The sequence below is a fragment of the Scyliorhinus canicula genome, chromosome 4 (assembly GCF_902713615.1).
Source record: "Scyliorhinus canicula chromosome 4, sScyCan1.1, whole genome shotgun sequence".
Lineage (NCBI taxonomy): Eukaryota > Metazoa > Chordata > Chondrichthyes > Carcharhiniformes > Scyliorhinidae > Scyliorhinus > Scyliorhinus canicula.
This window is the reverse complement of record NC_052149.1, coordinates 107613062-107627757: the sequence shown is the minus strand read 5'-3', so window position 1 is coordinate 107627757 and position 14696 is coordinate 107613062. Positions and strand designations below refer to the sequence as shown.

At 41.2% G+C, this 14696-nt stretch overlaps 1 protein-coding gene across 1 annotated transcript in view; it reads left to right on the top strand.

Annotated features, from left to right (window-relative positions):
- The first annotated feature begins 1106 nt into the window (after positions 1-1106).
- LOC119964231 overlaps positions 1107-14696 on the top strand; it is a 901051-nt gene continuing 887461 nt past the window's right edge. The window contains 14 exon segments of the mRNA XM_038793515.1: positions 1107-1172; positions 1673-1708; positions 1710-1864; positions 4476-4553; positions 6496-6570; positions 6946-7059; positions 7979-8053; positions 8428-8535; positions 9453-9527; positions 9902-10015; positions 11383-11490; positions 12408-12482; positions 12857-12964; positions 14333-14440. Of these exon segments, the coding sequence (XP_038649443.1) occupies positions 1107-1172; positions 1673-1708; positions 1710-1864; positions 4476-4553; positions 6496-6570; positions 6946-7059; positions 7979-8053; positions 8428-8535; positions 9453-9527; positions 9902-10015; positions 11383-11490; positions 12408-12482; positions 12857-12964; positions 14333-14440 (1295 nt within the window).

Genomic DNA, 14696 nt, shown 5'->3' with positions numbered 1-14696 from the left:
TCATTTTTACATTTCAATTTCCCCTTCCTTTATGTCGTAAAGCAGGCCAGATTCCCACTGGCAGCTCACCCAGATGTGAGCTGAAATAGGGTGCCAGCAGGCCATTTAACCATGTTGGGGGCATGCAGCAGGTCCTGTTCTGTACTTTCTCATCAAAAGCAGATACTTTTCATTGCATTTGTTGTGTTATGTACCCTGGGATAACACAGGCTGCAACTGGATACAGCTTTAACCAAAATATACTCCACACCTTGAAGTTAGTTCAATCTGATTTATTGAACTAGTAGCACAGTTAGCACAGTTCTCTGAGTTCGACTCTCTGCTAACCTAAGTGTGGTTACTCTGTCTGACTGAACCAGTATGGAAGTCTTACAACACCAGGTTAAAGTCCAACATTCACCTGAGGAAGGAGCAGTGCTCCGAAAGCTAGTGTTTGAAACAAACATGTTGGACTTTAACCTGGTGTTGTAAGACTTTTTGCTGTGCTCACCCCAGTCCAATGCCGGCATCTCCACATCATGACTGAACCAGACTAGCTCTTAGCCACGTGCTGGAGGTGTGATACTGTGCATACAGCCTGAATCACTCTGTAGATGTTCATCAGTGGAAAAAGGCAGAGTGGGAGTGCCTCGTGCCTTTTATAGTGAGATACCACCCCTGAGTGTCCTGCCTGCTCATTGGTCATGGCCTGTTCTCTGTGATCATTATCTGCATGTCTGCATATCACAACAGTAGTCATGAGGAGCCCTACTTACTTTTTCTCTCTCTCTTCCCCCCCCCCATTCATTTTTTTAAATATAAATTTAGAGTACCCAATTATTTTTTTCCAATTAAGGGGCAATTTAGCGTCGCCAATCCACCTACCCTGCCCATCTTTGTGTTGTGGGGGCAAAACCCACGCAAACACGGGGAGAATGTGCAAACTCCACACGGACAGTGACCCAGAGCCTGGATCGAACCTGGGACCTCGGCGCCTCGAGGCAGCAGTGCTAACCCACTGCGCCACCGTGCTGCCCCTTGAGGTACCCCCACCTCTGGCTGCAACACAACATCATTGGACCTGGGACGTTCTTTTTTGATTCGGGAAGCTTTTTCCTGAAAGGATAATGATTGCTGCGAGTTACCCTCTGGAGGAGTTGGTGTATTCGGAGTACAAAGAAGCGCAATCATCAGTGAGCTAGTCATGTTGTTCTCATGTGTCTGCTATGTTTTGTCTTTGACTGTTTTTACAAAATGGTTTCCATAGTACATGAAATGACCAGTTAATGCCAAATGAGATGAATGTTTTCTGCCTCCCTATCATTGTAATCTCTTCCAGCCTTGCAACAGTCAACATCTGTGCCCCTCTAATTGTTCATTCCCATTTTTCCTTTTCTTTTTACCATTTCATCATTGGCGACCATGTCTTTCAATGCCTAATCCTGAAGCTCTAGTATTTCCTCCTAAAACTTCTAATCTCTCCTCCTATAAGACTCTCCTCAATTTATCTTTTGACCAAATGTTTGGTGGCCTACTTTCTCTTCATGAAGCTTGGTGTCAGTTTTATCTGATAATTCTCCTGTGAGGAATCTTGGGAGTGTTTCTTCTGTGTGAAGATGCTGTGGAAATGAAAGTTGTTGTCGCGGTAACTTTTACTGCATTGTGTTGATCTTTTTATCTTTGCACCCTGTAGGTGAAAGGAGACGCCATCGATCAATTTGAAACTTGCGAAAGCCCGTGCAATTAAGTCTGGGACCTTGGAGAAGCTTGTAGAAAATTTATTCACCGCTTTTTGTGACAATGATTTTACTTATATCAGCATTTTCCTCACGACGTACAGAGCTTTTGCTTCTACTGATCGTGTGTTGGATCTCTTGCTGGACAGGTGAGAACAAGTATCTGTTTAACGGCAGCGTAGAAAGGATTTTTTTTTGACGGTTTATTTTCATATCATTAATCTATCTTTCTGGTTGTGAATCACTGAAGCTCATCTCCTGGGAACAGAAATGTTCACTGGTCATAGACTGAGCATCCCACCCAGTTCTCTGCTGGAGGCACCGACCCAGCTGTTTAACTCCATTGGCACAGTGCCTTCGAAAACTTATTGAAACTATGAGCAATGCTTTTCTCTCTGTTGCCTTATAGAAATCAGTGGCACATTCCTTGCTGGACACCTTAAGGCTAGCAAAAGATTGTGCCCACTGATTGCTACGTTAGAGGGGTTGAATCAGCATTTGCCTTTACTGATGGTTTTACCAGAATTCACAAGCAAAACACACCATTCAATGTGGGAAAATGTTAAATTCTCGTTTACTTCCAAAACATTTGTGTAATATTTTGTTTTCCAGGAGATTAATTTGTGACTGTTTTTAGAACCATAATTTCCTCTACCCCTGTGCAACAGACAAAGCTTCCAACAATCTTTCTGCAGCTGTATGGATTTTTGATAACACCCACATCCTATGACTAGTTAGTAGGTTGTATCTTAGCAACAAGGCAAACAAACCTGTTATTGCCAACGGTCAACGACTACAGCAAACGTTATTTGCCGAGAAAGCCAGATTCCAGAGGGAAACTTGTCTCACTGATCCTAAACCTTCTTTGTAGTCTGAATTAGAGGTTACAAAATATTACTGATCGCAGGAACATAGAATTCCAGGAACAATTTTTGGGGATTTTAAAATTTAAACTATTTATGACTTAGAAGAAAAGAGAGCTTAAGCACACAAGACAAAGTTACACAGTTAAAACAGTCTTGCAAAGCATTTTCCCACCACAGAAAATAATTACTTGGTCAGGGCTCACAAACTAAACACCTAAGCAGCACTGCCATATAGATTTTTAACTGTTTAAAAAAAAATCCAGGAAAGGCAAAAACTCCTACTTTAGTAACATTATACCCCACAGCTTCTAATTCCCTTCCAGTCTATTGTGAAAATCTAATAACATTCAGAAATGAGGCTACTTTCTGAATTGAAGACTTTTCTGGTTTCTGGGTGGCTGCTTCAGATTTCATATATTCTGTCTGCACAGAACTGTTTGCTGGATGCCTTCCCTAAATAGCCAAGAAAAACTTGGATTCCATTGTCCTCAGCACTTTGAACTTTACTTTTCCAAAATATAAAAATATTTCATGTTTTCCTGTGGCCTCTACTTCTGGGTCAAGTAAAATTTAATAACGTTCCTTACTTTCCTTTGAAAGTTAACAGCTGAAAATCTAAATCCCTATCTAGCTCTTCACCTATTCACTTCATCATGGCCTCTCCTCTCCCTGAAAAGGAGACATTCAGCACAACGAAGCACCCCATCTCGAGGTAACTGAATAAAACATAGCCACAAAAAACATTGACAATCATGTGGCAATATTTATTCTTCAATGTTCACAAAATAACTAGGTGATCTTGGCCTCAGAGTACAAACCTTAGAAAGTTTGAAAAGTACAGTGCTTGGTTTACCATGATGTTCCCGGACCTGTTTTAAAGTTTGATACCATGACTGGCTTTGTGTGTAGGTTGGAGCTACCTGCAACAACAGCAAGTAATATTCAGAATGGGTAATGTCTGAGGTGGGAAGGATAGGGGTGGGGTTGGAGGATAAAATAACACGTTAAACAGGGCATAACAAAAATCAAAGTTTTTAAATTGAGTGCTAAAATCAAAGCCTTTTTTGGTAAATCTGAGATGTTGGTCAAATGATATGTCTATTTATGACTGAAATATGCAAGATACCACAAATTATTCTGCAACAATGGCAGATATAGTGCATTTTAAATGCCATAAGCGATAAGATTTTGTTTTCTCCTTGCCCATTTCTACATTTTTGATGCTTCCCAAGTGGTTAATTGGGATCACTGTTCGCAAATCACTTGGGGTACCACCACTGCTGAGCTGATTACCTTTGGTTGGTGGAAGAAGAGTTTGCCAAATGTGCTATTATTGGAATAGTTAAGATAATCGGCAAAAGAGCTGGAGAAGATAACATTTTTCTTTAAAGCTGCGAGCTTGTGATGTGGAATACATTGCCTGAAATTGTGGTGGAAGTGGATTCAATAGAAACTTTTGAAACAAAGTTGGATATATACTTAAAAGGGGAAAATACTGCATGGCTCTGCGGAAGGTGTGGGGCTAATGTATAGTGGTCTCCAGAGCTGGCACAGGTACAGTGACCTGAATGCTCTTAAACTTTACTGAGAGTCTATGATTCTGAAATAGAAAATGCTGTCACCATACCAGAAATGGTTACACTGCTCCTATCTTCCCTCAAGGCTTCCCCAATCATGTTTTCATGAATATTGTGTACCGTTAAACAAGTAAATGCAAAGAAGGAAAATACTGAGCAAAGATAATATCGGAGTTAATGGAAAGTGCTTTAACAAACTAGCTGATCAAGGCTCAAAACTTTGAACCCGGAGCAGAGTTTTTCAAGGCTGAAAGACAATCGTAGATGCAAGTGCTTGTTTTAACATGACTTGATTTGCGCTTTGTAATCAATTGCAGATATGGGAACTTTGGCACTTCAAACTGTGAGGCAAATGGAATTCTAAATTCTCCAGAAATGAATGCAGTAAGCAGAAAGTAAGTTTGATCTTATGTGTGACAAAGCTTTGCTACGATCAGAATTCAACAGCATGAAAGAAAATTGCTGGCAGTTCCTGTAAGATTATGCATGAAGTAGTTCATGGAGGCATCCCATTGCAGTGCAGCAAACACCATTCTTGACCATAAGTATATTAAAGATGAGGTTTGACTGCCTCTTTAACATTTGCATCATTCTTAGATATTAGAAAACTTCTATTTTAAGAAATATAGAGATATCACTGAACATCCAAATATTTTTAATGGAAATTTGGTTGTCTATCAGGCATTTTTGAACGATTGAATAAAAATGAATCATCATGTCTGCTGCACCCACTACCTCCCTCCAGCCTCATTTTAGTGCCCTGAAAACGCCCTCTGAATGTTTTGAAGAAAGTATATCATGCACAACAGTCATATGTCTGGAGTGTGACCTGTTCAACTAAATCAGCAGATCAAAGGTTGAAATACTGAATCCCAGAGTCTTCATTTTTTTTATGACAGCCAATCGTGGATGCAACTGTTTGTTTAAAATAACTTGCTTCATGACCAATTGCAGCTACAGAAACTGGGACAGCCCCAACTGTGAGGAAAATCAAAATCTTAATTCTTCAGGAATGCTTGCAGTAATCGGAAGATAGGTTTAATCCAATGCGTGATCATAGAACTCATAAAATATTGAAGGAATGGGTTTGCCTCCTCCTTCCCCATCTTCTCCTCTGCATCCCATGCTCCCCATCCCTCCCCCAGCCTCAGAATGGTTTCCTGATGATCTTGTGGGACTTGAAGAAGAATCACCATCCAGTGCAGTCATCCACCCACAATGTGACCAGTTTAACAACCATTTTATCAAGGGTTTAAACACAAAGACTGCAGGGGGTTATTTAAATGGTTTGTGGCCAAATGCTTGTTAAAAATGTCTTAATTTATGCTTTTTGATGAATTGCTGGTGTGGAAACCTCGACAGCACAAACTGCATTGCAGATATAAAGTGTTTCTCCAGGAACAATTGCAGCAATCATAAAGTAAGTTCAATTCTGCTTCATTCCTGACACATCAATGCAAATAGGAATTGCTGGAGAGTCAGAGGTTCCTGTTAGATTGTGATTTGATTTGATTCTTTGAATGCATCCCACGGAAGAGCAGCGAACGCAATTCCAAACCATAGCAATCACATTAATGAGATTGCTTGCTGCCTCTATTATTTGCTCTGTTCCTAGAGATTAGTGGGTTTTTTAAAAACAAAATTATGAATATTTGACGTCCTGTTAGGAGTGTTGATCTGACCCTGCTTTGGCTGACAGTGTAACCCAGGGCAGCACGATGCCAGATGCAGAGACTGCCACCAGGGCCACTATCCAATTAATGATGCAGAACCAGTCCCAAAAACTACCAGCCCAATCGCATCTCTGGTGCACTGTTTGCATGACCGAGAAAAAGCTGCTTGTGATCCCTCGCGGCAGGAATTGGTCACAGTTGGTATCGTAATTGGCATATTGGCTACCCCTCAGTGGGATTACCGAGCTGCCTAACCTCGTCACTTTGGCAATTGCTGAATGGCAGTGGGGAGGGACCAGATGCCTCTGACAACTCGTTGCTCTATCGCCAAACTTTGCACCTCCCAGCTCATCACCAACTGTGCAGGGAAATGCAGTTCTGCAAAAACACACCTATCTAAGAACTCTTCAACGAGGAATTAGAAAATTGTTTGCCCTTCAGGCATTGTTAACTTCCAGCCTCACTGTGTTGTCCGGAAATTTCCATTGAAAGTTTTTGAAGAGAAAGAAAATCACAATCTCGTTCTACGATGCATCCTAAGCGTGATCTATTTTAACAAACCCACGTGATCAACGCTCGAAATACAGCATCTTCAGTTTGCAGGGTTTTACGTTAATGCATTTAATTTTGGCTGCAAATCTTAACAGTGCTTTTATGACCGCAGTGATGAAAACTCTGACCGTCGAAACTGCGAGAAAGATATAAATCCACGTTCTCCAGAAACCGGTGCAATTGGGAAGTACGTTTGATCCGACGTTTGACTAAATTCTGCTCCATTCCGATTACAACAATATAAATGGAAATTGCTGGAGGGCTGGCAGTGCCTGTAAAATTAAATAGCAATGAATTCATGAAGGGATATAATAGTGTAGCAAAGATCATTCCCAATCACAGCAATCATGTTACTGCCTCTCCACAGTTGCCTTATTCCTCGTGAGAAGAAAGTTTTCTGAAATAAAAGTTGCATCAGTAGAGACCAAAAAAAATACAGTACAAACCAGCTGACGAAGGGTTGAAATATTGAATAACAGAGTCTTCAGTAATTTATTTTAGTAACGGCCACTTGTGGACGCAAGGGTTTGTTTAACGTAACTTTCTTTGTGACCAATTGCAGTTGCGAAAACTGGTCCAATGACAGTCCAACTGGTGAGGAAAATGGAAATTGTGTTCCTGCAGGAAAAATTGCAGCAGGAACAAATGCAGCAGGAAAAATTGCAGCAATCAGAAAGTGAGTTCAATTCTGTTTCATTGCTGACACATTAATGCAAATAGGAAATGCTTGCGAGCCAGAGGTTCCTGTTAGATTGTGATTTGATTTGATTCTTTGAATGCATCCCACGGAAGAGCAGCGAACGCCATTCCAAACCATAGCAATCACATTAATGAGACTGCTTGCTGCTTCTATTATTGGCACTGTTCCTAGAGATTAGTGGGGGTTTTTTAAAACAAATTTATAAATATTTGAAGTCCTGTTAGGAGTGTTGATCTGACCCTGCTTTGGCTGACAGTGTAACCCAAGGCAGCACGATGCCAGATGCAGAGACTGCCACCAGGGCCACTATCCAATTAATGATGCAGAACCAGTCCCAAGAACCACCAGCCCAATCGAATCTCTGGTGCACTAATTACATGACTGAGAAAAAGTTGCTGGTGATCCCTCGAGGCAGGAATTGGGCATCAGTTGGTATCGTAATTGGCATATTGGCTACCCCTCAGTGGGATTACCGAGCTGTCTACCTTCGTCACTTTGGCAATTGCGGAAGGGCAGTGGGGAGGGATCAGATGCCTCTGACAACCCCTTGCTCTATCGCCAAACTTTGCACCTCCCAGCTCATCACCAACTGTGCAGGGAAATGCAGTCCTGCAAAAACACACCTATCTAAGAACTCTTCAACGAGGAATTGGAAAATTGTTTGCCCTTCAGGCATTGTTAACTTCCAGCCTCACTGTGTTGTCCGTAAATTTCCATTGAAAGTTTTTGAAGAGAAAGAAAATCACAATCTCGTTCTACGATGCATCTTAAGCGTGATCTATTTTAACAAACTCACGTGATCAATGCTCGAAATACAGCATCTTCAGTTTGCAGGTTTTTACGTTAATGCATTTAATTTTGGCTGCAAATCTTAACAGTGCTTTTATGACTGCAGTGATGAAAACTCTGACCGTCGAAACTGCGAGAAAGATATAAATCCACGTTCTCCAGAAACCGGTGCAATTGGGAAGTACGTTTGATCCGATGTTTGACTAAATTCTGCTCCATTCCGATTACAACAATATAAATGGAAATTGCTGGAGGGCTGGCAGTGCCTGTAAAATTAAATAGCAATGAATTCATGAAGGGATATATAGTGTAGCAAAGATCATTCCCAATCACAGCAATCATGTTACTGCCTTTCCACGGTTGCCTTATTCCTCGTGAGAAGAAATTTTTCTGAAATAAAAGTTGCATCAGTAGAGACCAAAGAAAATACAGTACAAACCAGCTGACGAAGGGTTGAAATATTGAATAACAGAGTCTTCAGTAATTTATTTTAGTAACGGCCACTTGTGGACGCAAGGGTTTGTTTAACGTAACTTTCTTTGTGACCAATTGCAGTTGCGAAAACTATGACAGTCCAACTGGTGAGGAAAATGGAAATTGTGATCCTGCAGGAAAAATTGCCGAAGGAACAATTGCAGCAGGAAAAATTGCAGCAATCATAAAGTAAGTTCAATTCTGCTTCATTCCTGACACATCAATGCAAATAGGAATTGCTGGAGAGCCAGAGGTTCCTGTTAGATTGTGATTTGATTTGATTCTTTGAATGCACCCCACTGAAGAGCAGCGAACGCAATTCCAAACCATAGCAATCACATTAATGAGACTGCTTGCTGCTTCTATTATTTGCTCTGTTCCCAGAGATTAGTGGGTTTTTTAAAAACAAAATTATGAATATTTGAAGTCCTGTTAGGAGTGTTGATCTGAACCTGCTTTGGCTAACAGTGTAACCCAGGGCAGCACGATGCCAGATGCAGAGACTGCCACCATAGCCCCTATCCAATTAGTGATGCAGAACCAGTCCCAAGAGCTACCAGCCAAATCAAATCTCTGGTGCACTGTTTACATGACCAAGAAAAAGCTGCTGGTGATCCCTCGAGGCAGGAATTGGTCACAGTTGGTATCGTAATTGGCATATTGGCTACCCCTCAGTGGGATTACCGAGCTGTCTACCTTTGTCACTTTGGTAATTGCGGAAGGGCAGTGGGGAGGGATCATATGCCTCTGACAACTCCTTGCTCTATCGCCAAACTTTGCACCTCCCAGCTCATCACCAACTGTGCAGGGAATTGCAGTCCTGCAAAAACACACCTATCTAAGAACTCTTCAACGAGGAATTGGAAAATTGTTTGCCCTTCAGGCATTGTTAACTTCCAGCCTCACTGTGTTGTCCATAAATTTCCATTGAAAGTTTTTGAAGAGAAAGAAAATCACAATCTCGTTCTAAGATGCATCTTAAGCGTGATCTATTTTAACAAACTCACGTGATCAATGCTCGAAATACAGCATCTTCAGTTTGCAGGTTTTTACGTTAATGCATTTAATTTTGGCTGCAAATCTTAACAGTGCTTTTATGACTGCAGTGATGAAAACTCTGACCGTCGAAACTGCGAGAAAGATATAAATCCACGTTCTCCAGAAACCGGTGCAATTGGGAAGTACGTTTGATCCGATGTTTGACTAAATTCTGCTCCATTCCGATTACAACAATATAAATGGAAATTGCTGGAGGGCTGGCAGTGCCTGTAAAATTAAATAGCAATGAATTCATGAAGGGATATATAGTGTAGCAAAGATCATTCCCAATCACAGCAATCATGTTACTGCCTTTCCACGGTTGCCTTATTCCTCGTGAGAAGAAAGTTTTCTGAAATAAAAGTTGCATCAGTAGAGACCAAAGAAAATACAGTACAAACCAGCTGACGAAGGGTTGAAATATTGAATAACAGAGTCTTCAGTAATTTATTTTAGTAACGGCCACTTGTGGATGCAAGGGTTTGTTTAACGTAACTTTCTTTGTGACCAATTGCAGTTGCGAAAACTGGTCCAATGACAGTCCAACTGGTGAGGAAAATGGAAATTGTGTTCCTGCAGGAAAAATTGCAGCAGGAACAAATGCAGCAGGAAAAATTGCAGCAATCAGAAAGTGAGTTCAATTCTGTTTCATTGCTGACACATTAATGCAAATAGGAAATGCTTGCGAGCCAGAGGTTCCTGTTAGATTGTGATTTGATTTGATTCTTTGAATGCATCCCACGGAAGAGCAGCGAACGCCATTCCAAACCATAGCAATCACATTAATGAGACTGCTTGCTGCTTCTATTATTGGCACTGTTCCTAGAGATTAGTGGGGGTTTTTTAAAACAAATTTATAAATATTTGAAGTCCTGTTAGGAGTGTTGATCTGACCCTGCTTTGGCTGACAGTGTAACCCAAGGCAGCACGATGCCAGATGCAGAGACTGCCACCAGGGCCACTATCCAATTAATGATGCAGAACCAGTCCCAAGAACCACCAGCCCAATCGAATCTCTGGTGCACTAATTACATGACTGAGAAAAAGTTGCTGGTGATCCCTCGAGGCAGGAATTGGGCATCAGTTGGTATCGTAATTGGCATATTGGCTACCCCTCAGTGGGATTACCGAGCTGTCTACCTTCGTCACTTTGGCAATTGCGGAAGGGCAGTGGGGAGGGATCAGATGCCTCTGACAACTCCTTGCTCTATCGCCAAACTTTGCACCTCCCAGCTCATCACCAACTGTGCAGGGAAATGCAGTCCTGCAAAAACACACATATCTAAGAACTCTTCAACGAGGAATTGGAAAATTGTTTGCCCTTCAGGCATTGTTAACTTCCAGCCTCACTGTGTTGTCCGTAAATTTCCATTGAAAGTTTTTGAAGAGAAAGAAAATCACAATCTCGTTCTACGATGCATCTTAAGCGTGATCTATTTTAACAAACTCACGTGATCAATGCTCGAAATACAGCATCTTCAGTTTGCAGGTTTTTACGTTAATGCATTTAATTTTGGCTGCAAATCTTAACAGTGCTTTTATGACTGCAGTGATGAAACTCTGACCGTCGAAACTGCGAGAAAGATATAAATCCACGTTCTCCAGAAACCGGTGCAATTGGGAAGTACGTTTGATCCGATGTTTGACTAAATTCTGCTCCATTCCGATTACAACAATATAAATGGAAATTGCTGGAGGGCTGGCAGTGCCTGTAAAATTAAATAGCAATGAATTCATGAAGGGATATATAGTGTAGCAAAGATCATTCCCAATCACAGCAATCATGTTACTGCCTTTCCACGGTTGCCTTATTCCTCGTGAGAAGAAATTTTTCTGAAATAAAAGTTGCATCAGTAGAGACCAAAGAAAATACAGTACAAACCAGCTGACGAAGGGTTGAAATATTGAATAACAGAGTCTTCAGTAATTTATTTTAGTAACGGCCACTTGTGGACGCAAGGGTTTGTTTAACGTAACTTTCTTTGTGACCAATTGCAGTTGCGAAAACTATGACAGTCCAACTGGTGAGGAAAATGGAAATTGTGATCCTGCAGGAAAAATTGCCGAAGGAACAATTGCAGCAGGAAAAATTGCAGCAATCATAAAGTAAGTTCAATTCTGCTTCATTCCTGACACATCAATGCAAATAGGAATTGCTGGAGAGCCAGAGGTTCCTGTTAGATTGTGATTTGATTTGATTCTTTGAATGCACCCCACTGAAGAGCAGCGAACGCAATTCCAAACCATAGCAATCACATTAATGAGACTGCTTGCTGCTTCTATTATTTGCTCTGTTCCCAGAGATTAGTGGGTTTTTTAAAAACAAAATTATGAATATTTGAAGTCCTGTTAGGAGTGTTGATCTGAACCTGCTTTGGCTAACAGTGTAACCCAGGGCAGCACGATGCCAGATGCAGAGACTGCCACCATAGCCCCTATCCAATTAATGATGCAGAACCAGTCCCAAGAGCTACCAGCCAAATCAAATCTCTGGTGCACTGTTTACATGACCAAGAAAAAGCTGCTGGTGATCCCTCGAGGCAGGAATTGGTCACAGTTGGTATCGTAATTGGCATATTGGCTACCCCTCAGTGGGATTACCGAGCTGTCTACCTTTGTCACTTTGGTAATTGCGGAAGGGCAGTGGGGAGGGATCATATGCCTCTGACAACTCCTTGCTCTATCGCCAAACTTTGCACCTCCCAGCTCATCACCAACTGTGCAGGGAATTGCAGTCCTGCAAAAACACACCTATCTAAGAACTCTTCAACGAGGAATTGGAAAATTGTTTGCCCTTCAGGCATTGTTAACTTCCAGCCTCACTGTGTTGTCCATAAATTTCCATTGAAAGTTTTTGAAGAGAAAGAAAATCACAATCTCGTTCTAAGATGCATCTTAAGCGTGATCTATTTTAACAAACTCACGTGATCAATGCTCGAAATACAGCATCTTCAGTTTGCAGGTTTTTACGTTAATGCATTTAATTTTGGCTGCAAATCTTAACAGTGCTTTTATGACTGCAGTGATGAAAACTCTGACCGTCGAAACTGCGAGAAAGATATAAATCCACGTTCTCCAGAAACCGGTGCAATTGGGAAGTACGTTTGATCCGATGTTTGACTAAATTCTGCTCCATTCCGATTACAACAATATAAATGGAAATTGCTGGAGGGCTGGCAGTGCCTGTAAAATTAAATAGCAATGAATTCATGAAGGGATATATAGTGTAGCAAAGATCATTCCCAATCACAGCAATCATGTTACTGCCTTTCCACGGTTGCCTTATTCCTCGTGAGAAGAAAGTTTTCTGAAATAAAAGTTGCATCAGTAGAGACCAAAGAAAATACAGTACAAACCAGCTGACGAAGGGTTGAAATATTGAATAACAGAGTCTTCAGTAATTTATTTTAGTAACGGCCACTTGTGGATGCAAGGGTTTGTTTAACGTAACTTTCTTTGTGACCAATTGCAGTTGCGAAAACTATGACAGTCCAACTGGTGAGGAAAATGGAAATTGTGTTCCTGCAGGAAAAATTGCAGCAGGAACAATTGCAGCAGGAAAAATTGCAGCAATCAGAAAGTGAGTTCAATTCTGTTTCATTGCTGACACATCAATGCAAATAGGAAATGCTTGGGAGCCAGAGGTTCCTGTTAGATTGTGATTTGATTTGATTCTTTGAATGCATCCCACGGAAGAGCAGCGAACGCCATTCCAAACCATAGCAATCACATTAATGAGACTGCTTGCTGCTTCTATTATTTGCACTGTTCCTAGAGATTAGTGGGGGTTTTTTAAAACAAATTTATAAATATTTGAAGTCCTGTTAGGAGTGTTGATCTGACCCTGCTTTGGCTGACAGTGTAACCCAGGGCAGCACGGTCCCAAATGCAGAGACTGTCACCAGGGCCACTATCCAATTAATGATGCAGAACCAGTCCCAAGAACTACCAGCCCAATCGAATCTCTGGTGCACTGTTTACATGACCGAGAAAAAGCTGCTGATGATCCCTCGAGGCAGGAATTGGGCATCAGTTGGTATCGTAATTGGCATATTGGCTACCCCTCAGTGGGATTACCGAGCTGTCTACCTTCGTCACTTTGGCAATTGCGGAAGGGCAGTGGGGAGGGATCAGATGCCTCTGACAACTCCTTGCTCTATCGCCAAACTTTGCACCTCCCAGCTCATCACCAACTGTGCAGGGAAATGCAGTCCTGCAAAAACACACCTATCTAAGAACTCTTCAACGAGGAATTGGAAAATTGTTTGCCCTTCCGGCATTCTAAACTTCCAGCCTCACTGTGTTGTCCGTAAATTTCCATTGAAAGTTTTTGAAGAGAAAGAAAATCACAATCTCGTTCTACGATGCATCTTAAGTGTGATCTATTTTAACAAACTCACGTGATCAATACTCGAAATACAGCATCTTCAGTTTGCAGGTTTTTACGTTAATGCATTTAATTTTGGCTGCAAATCTTAACAGTGCTTTTATGACTGCAGTTATGAAAACTCTGACCGTCGAAACTGCGAGAAAGTTATAAATCCACGTTCTCCAGAAACCGGTGCAATTGGGAAGTACGTTTGATCCGATGTTTGACTAAATTCTGCTCCATACCGATTACAACAATATAAATGGAAATTGCTGGAGGGCTGGCAGTGCCTGTAAAATTAAATAGCAATGAATTCATGAAGGGATATATAGTGTAGCAAAGATCATTCCCAATCACAGCAATCATGTTACTGCCTTTCCACGGTTGCCTTATTCCTCGTGAGAAGAAAGTTTTCTGAAATAAAAGTTGCATCAGTAGAGACCAAAGAAAATAAAGTACAAACCAGCTGATGAAGGGTTGAAATATTGAATAACAGAGTCTTCAGTAATTTATTTTAGTAACGGCCACTTGTGGATGCAAGGGTTTGTTTAACGTAACTTTCTTTGTGACCAATTGCAGTTGCGAAAACTATGACAGTCCAACTGGTGAGGAAAATGGAAATTGTGTTCCTGCAGGAAAAATTGCAGCAGGAACAATTGCAGCAGGAAAAATTGCAGCAATCAGAAAGTGAGTTCAATTCTGTTTCATTGCTGACACATCAATGCAAATAGGAAATGCTTGGGAGCCAGAGGTTCCTGTTAGATTGTGATTTGATTTGATTCTTTGAATGCATCCCACGGAAGAGCAGCGAACGCCATTCCAAACCATAGCAATCACATTAATGAGACTGCTTGCTGCTTCTATTATTTGCACTGTTCCTAGAGATTAATGGGGGTTTTTAAAAACAAATTTATGAATATTTGAAGTCCTGTTAGGAGTGTTG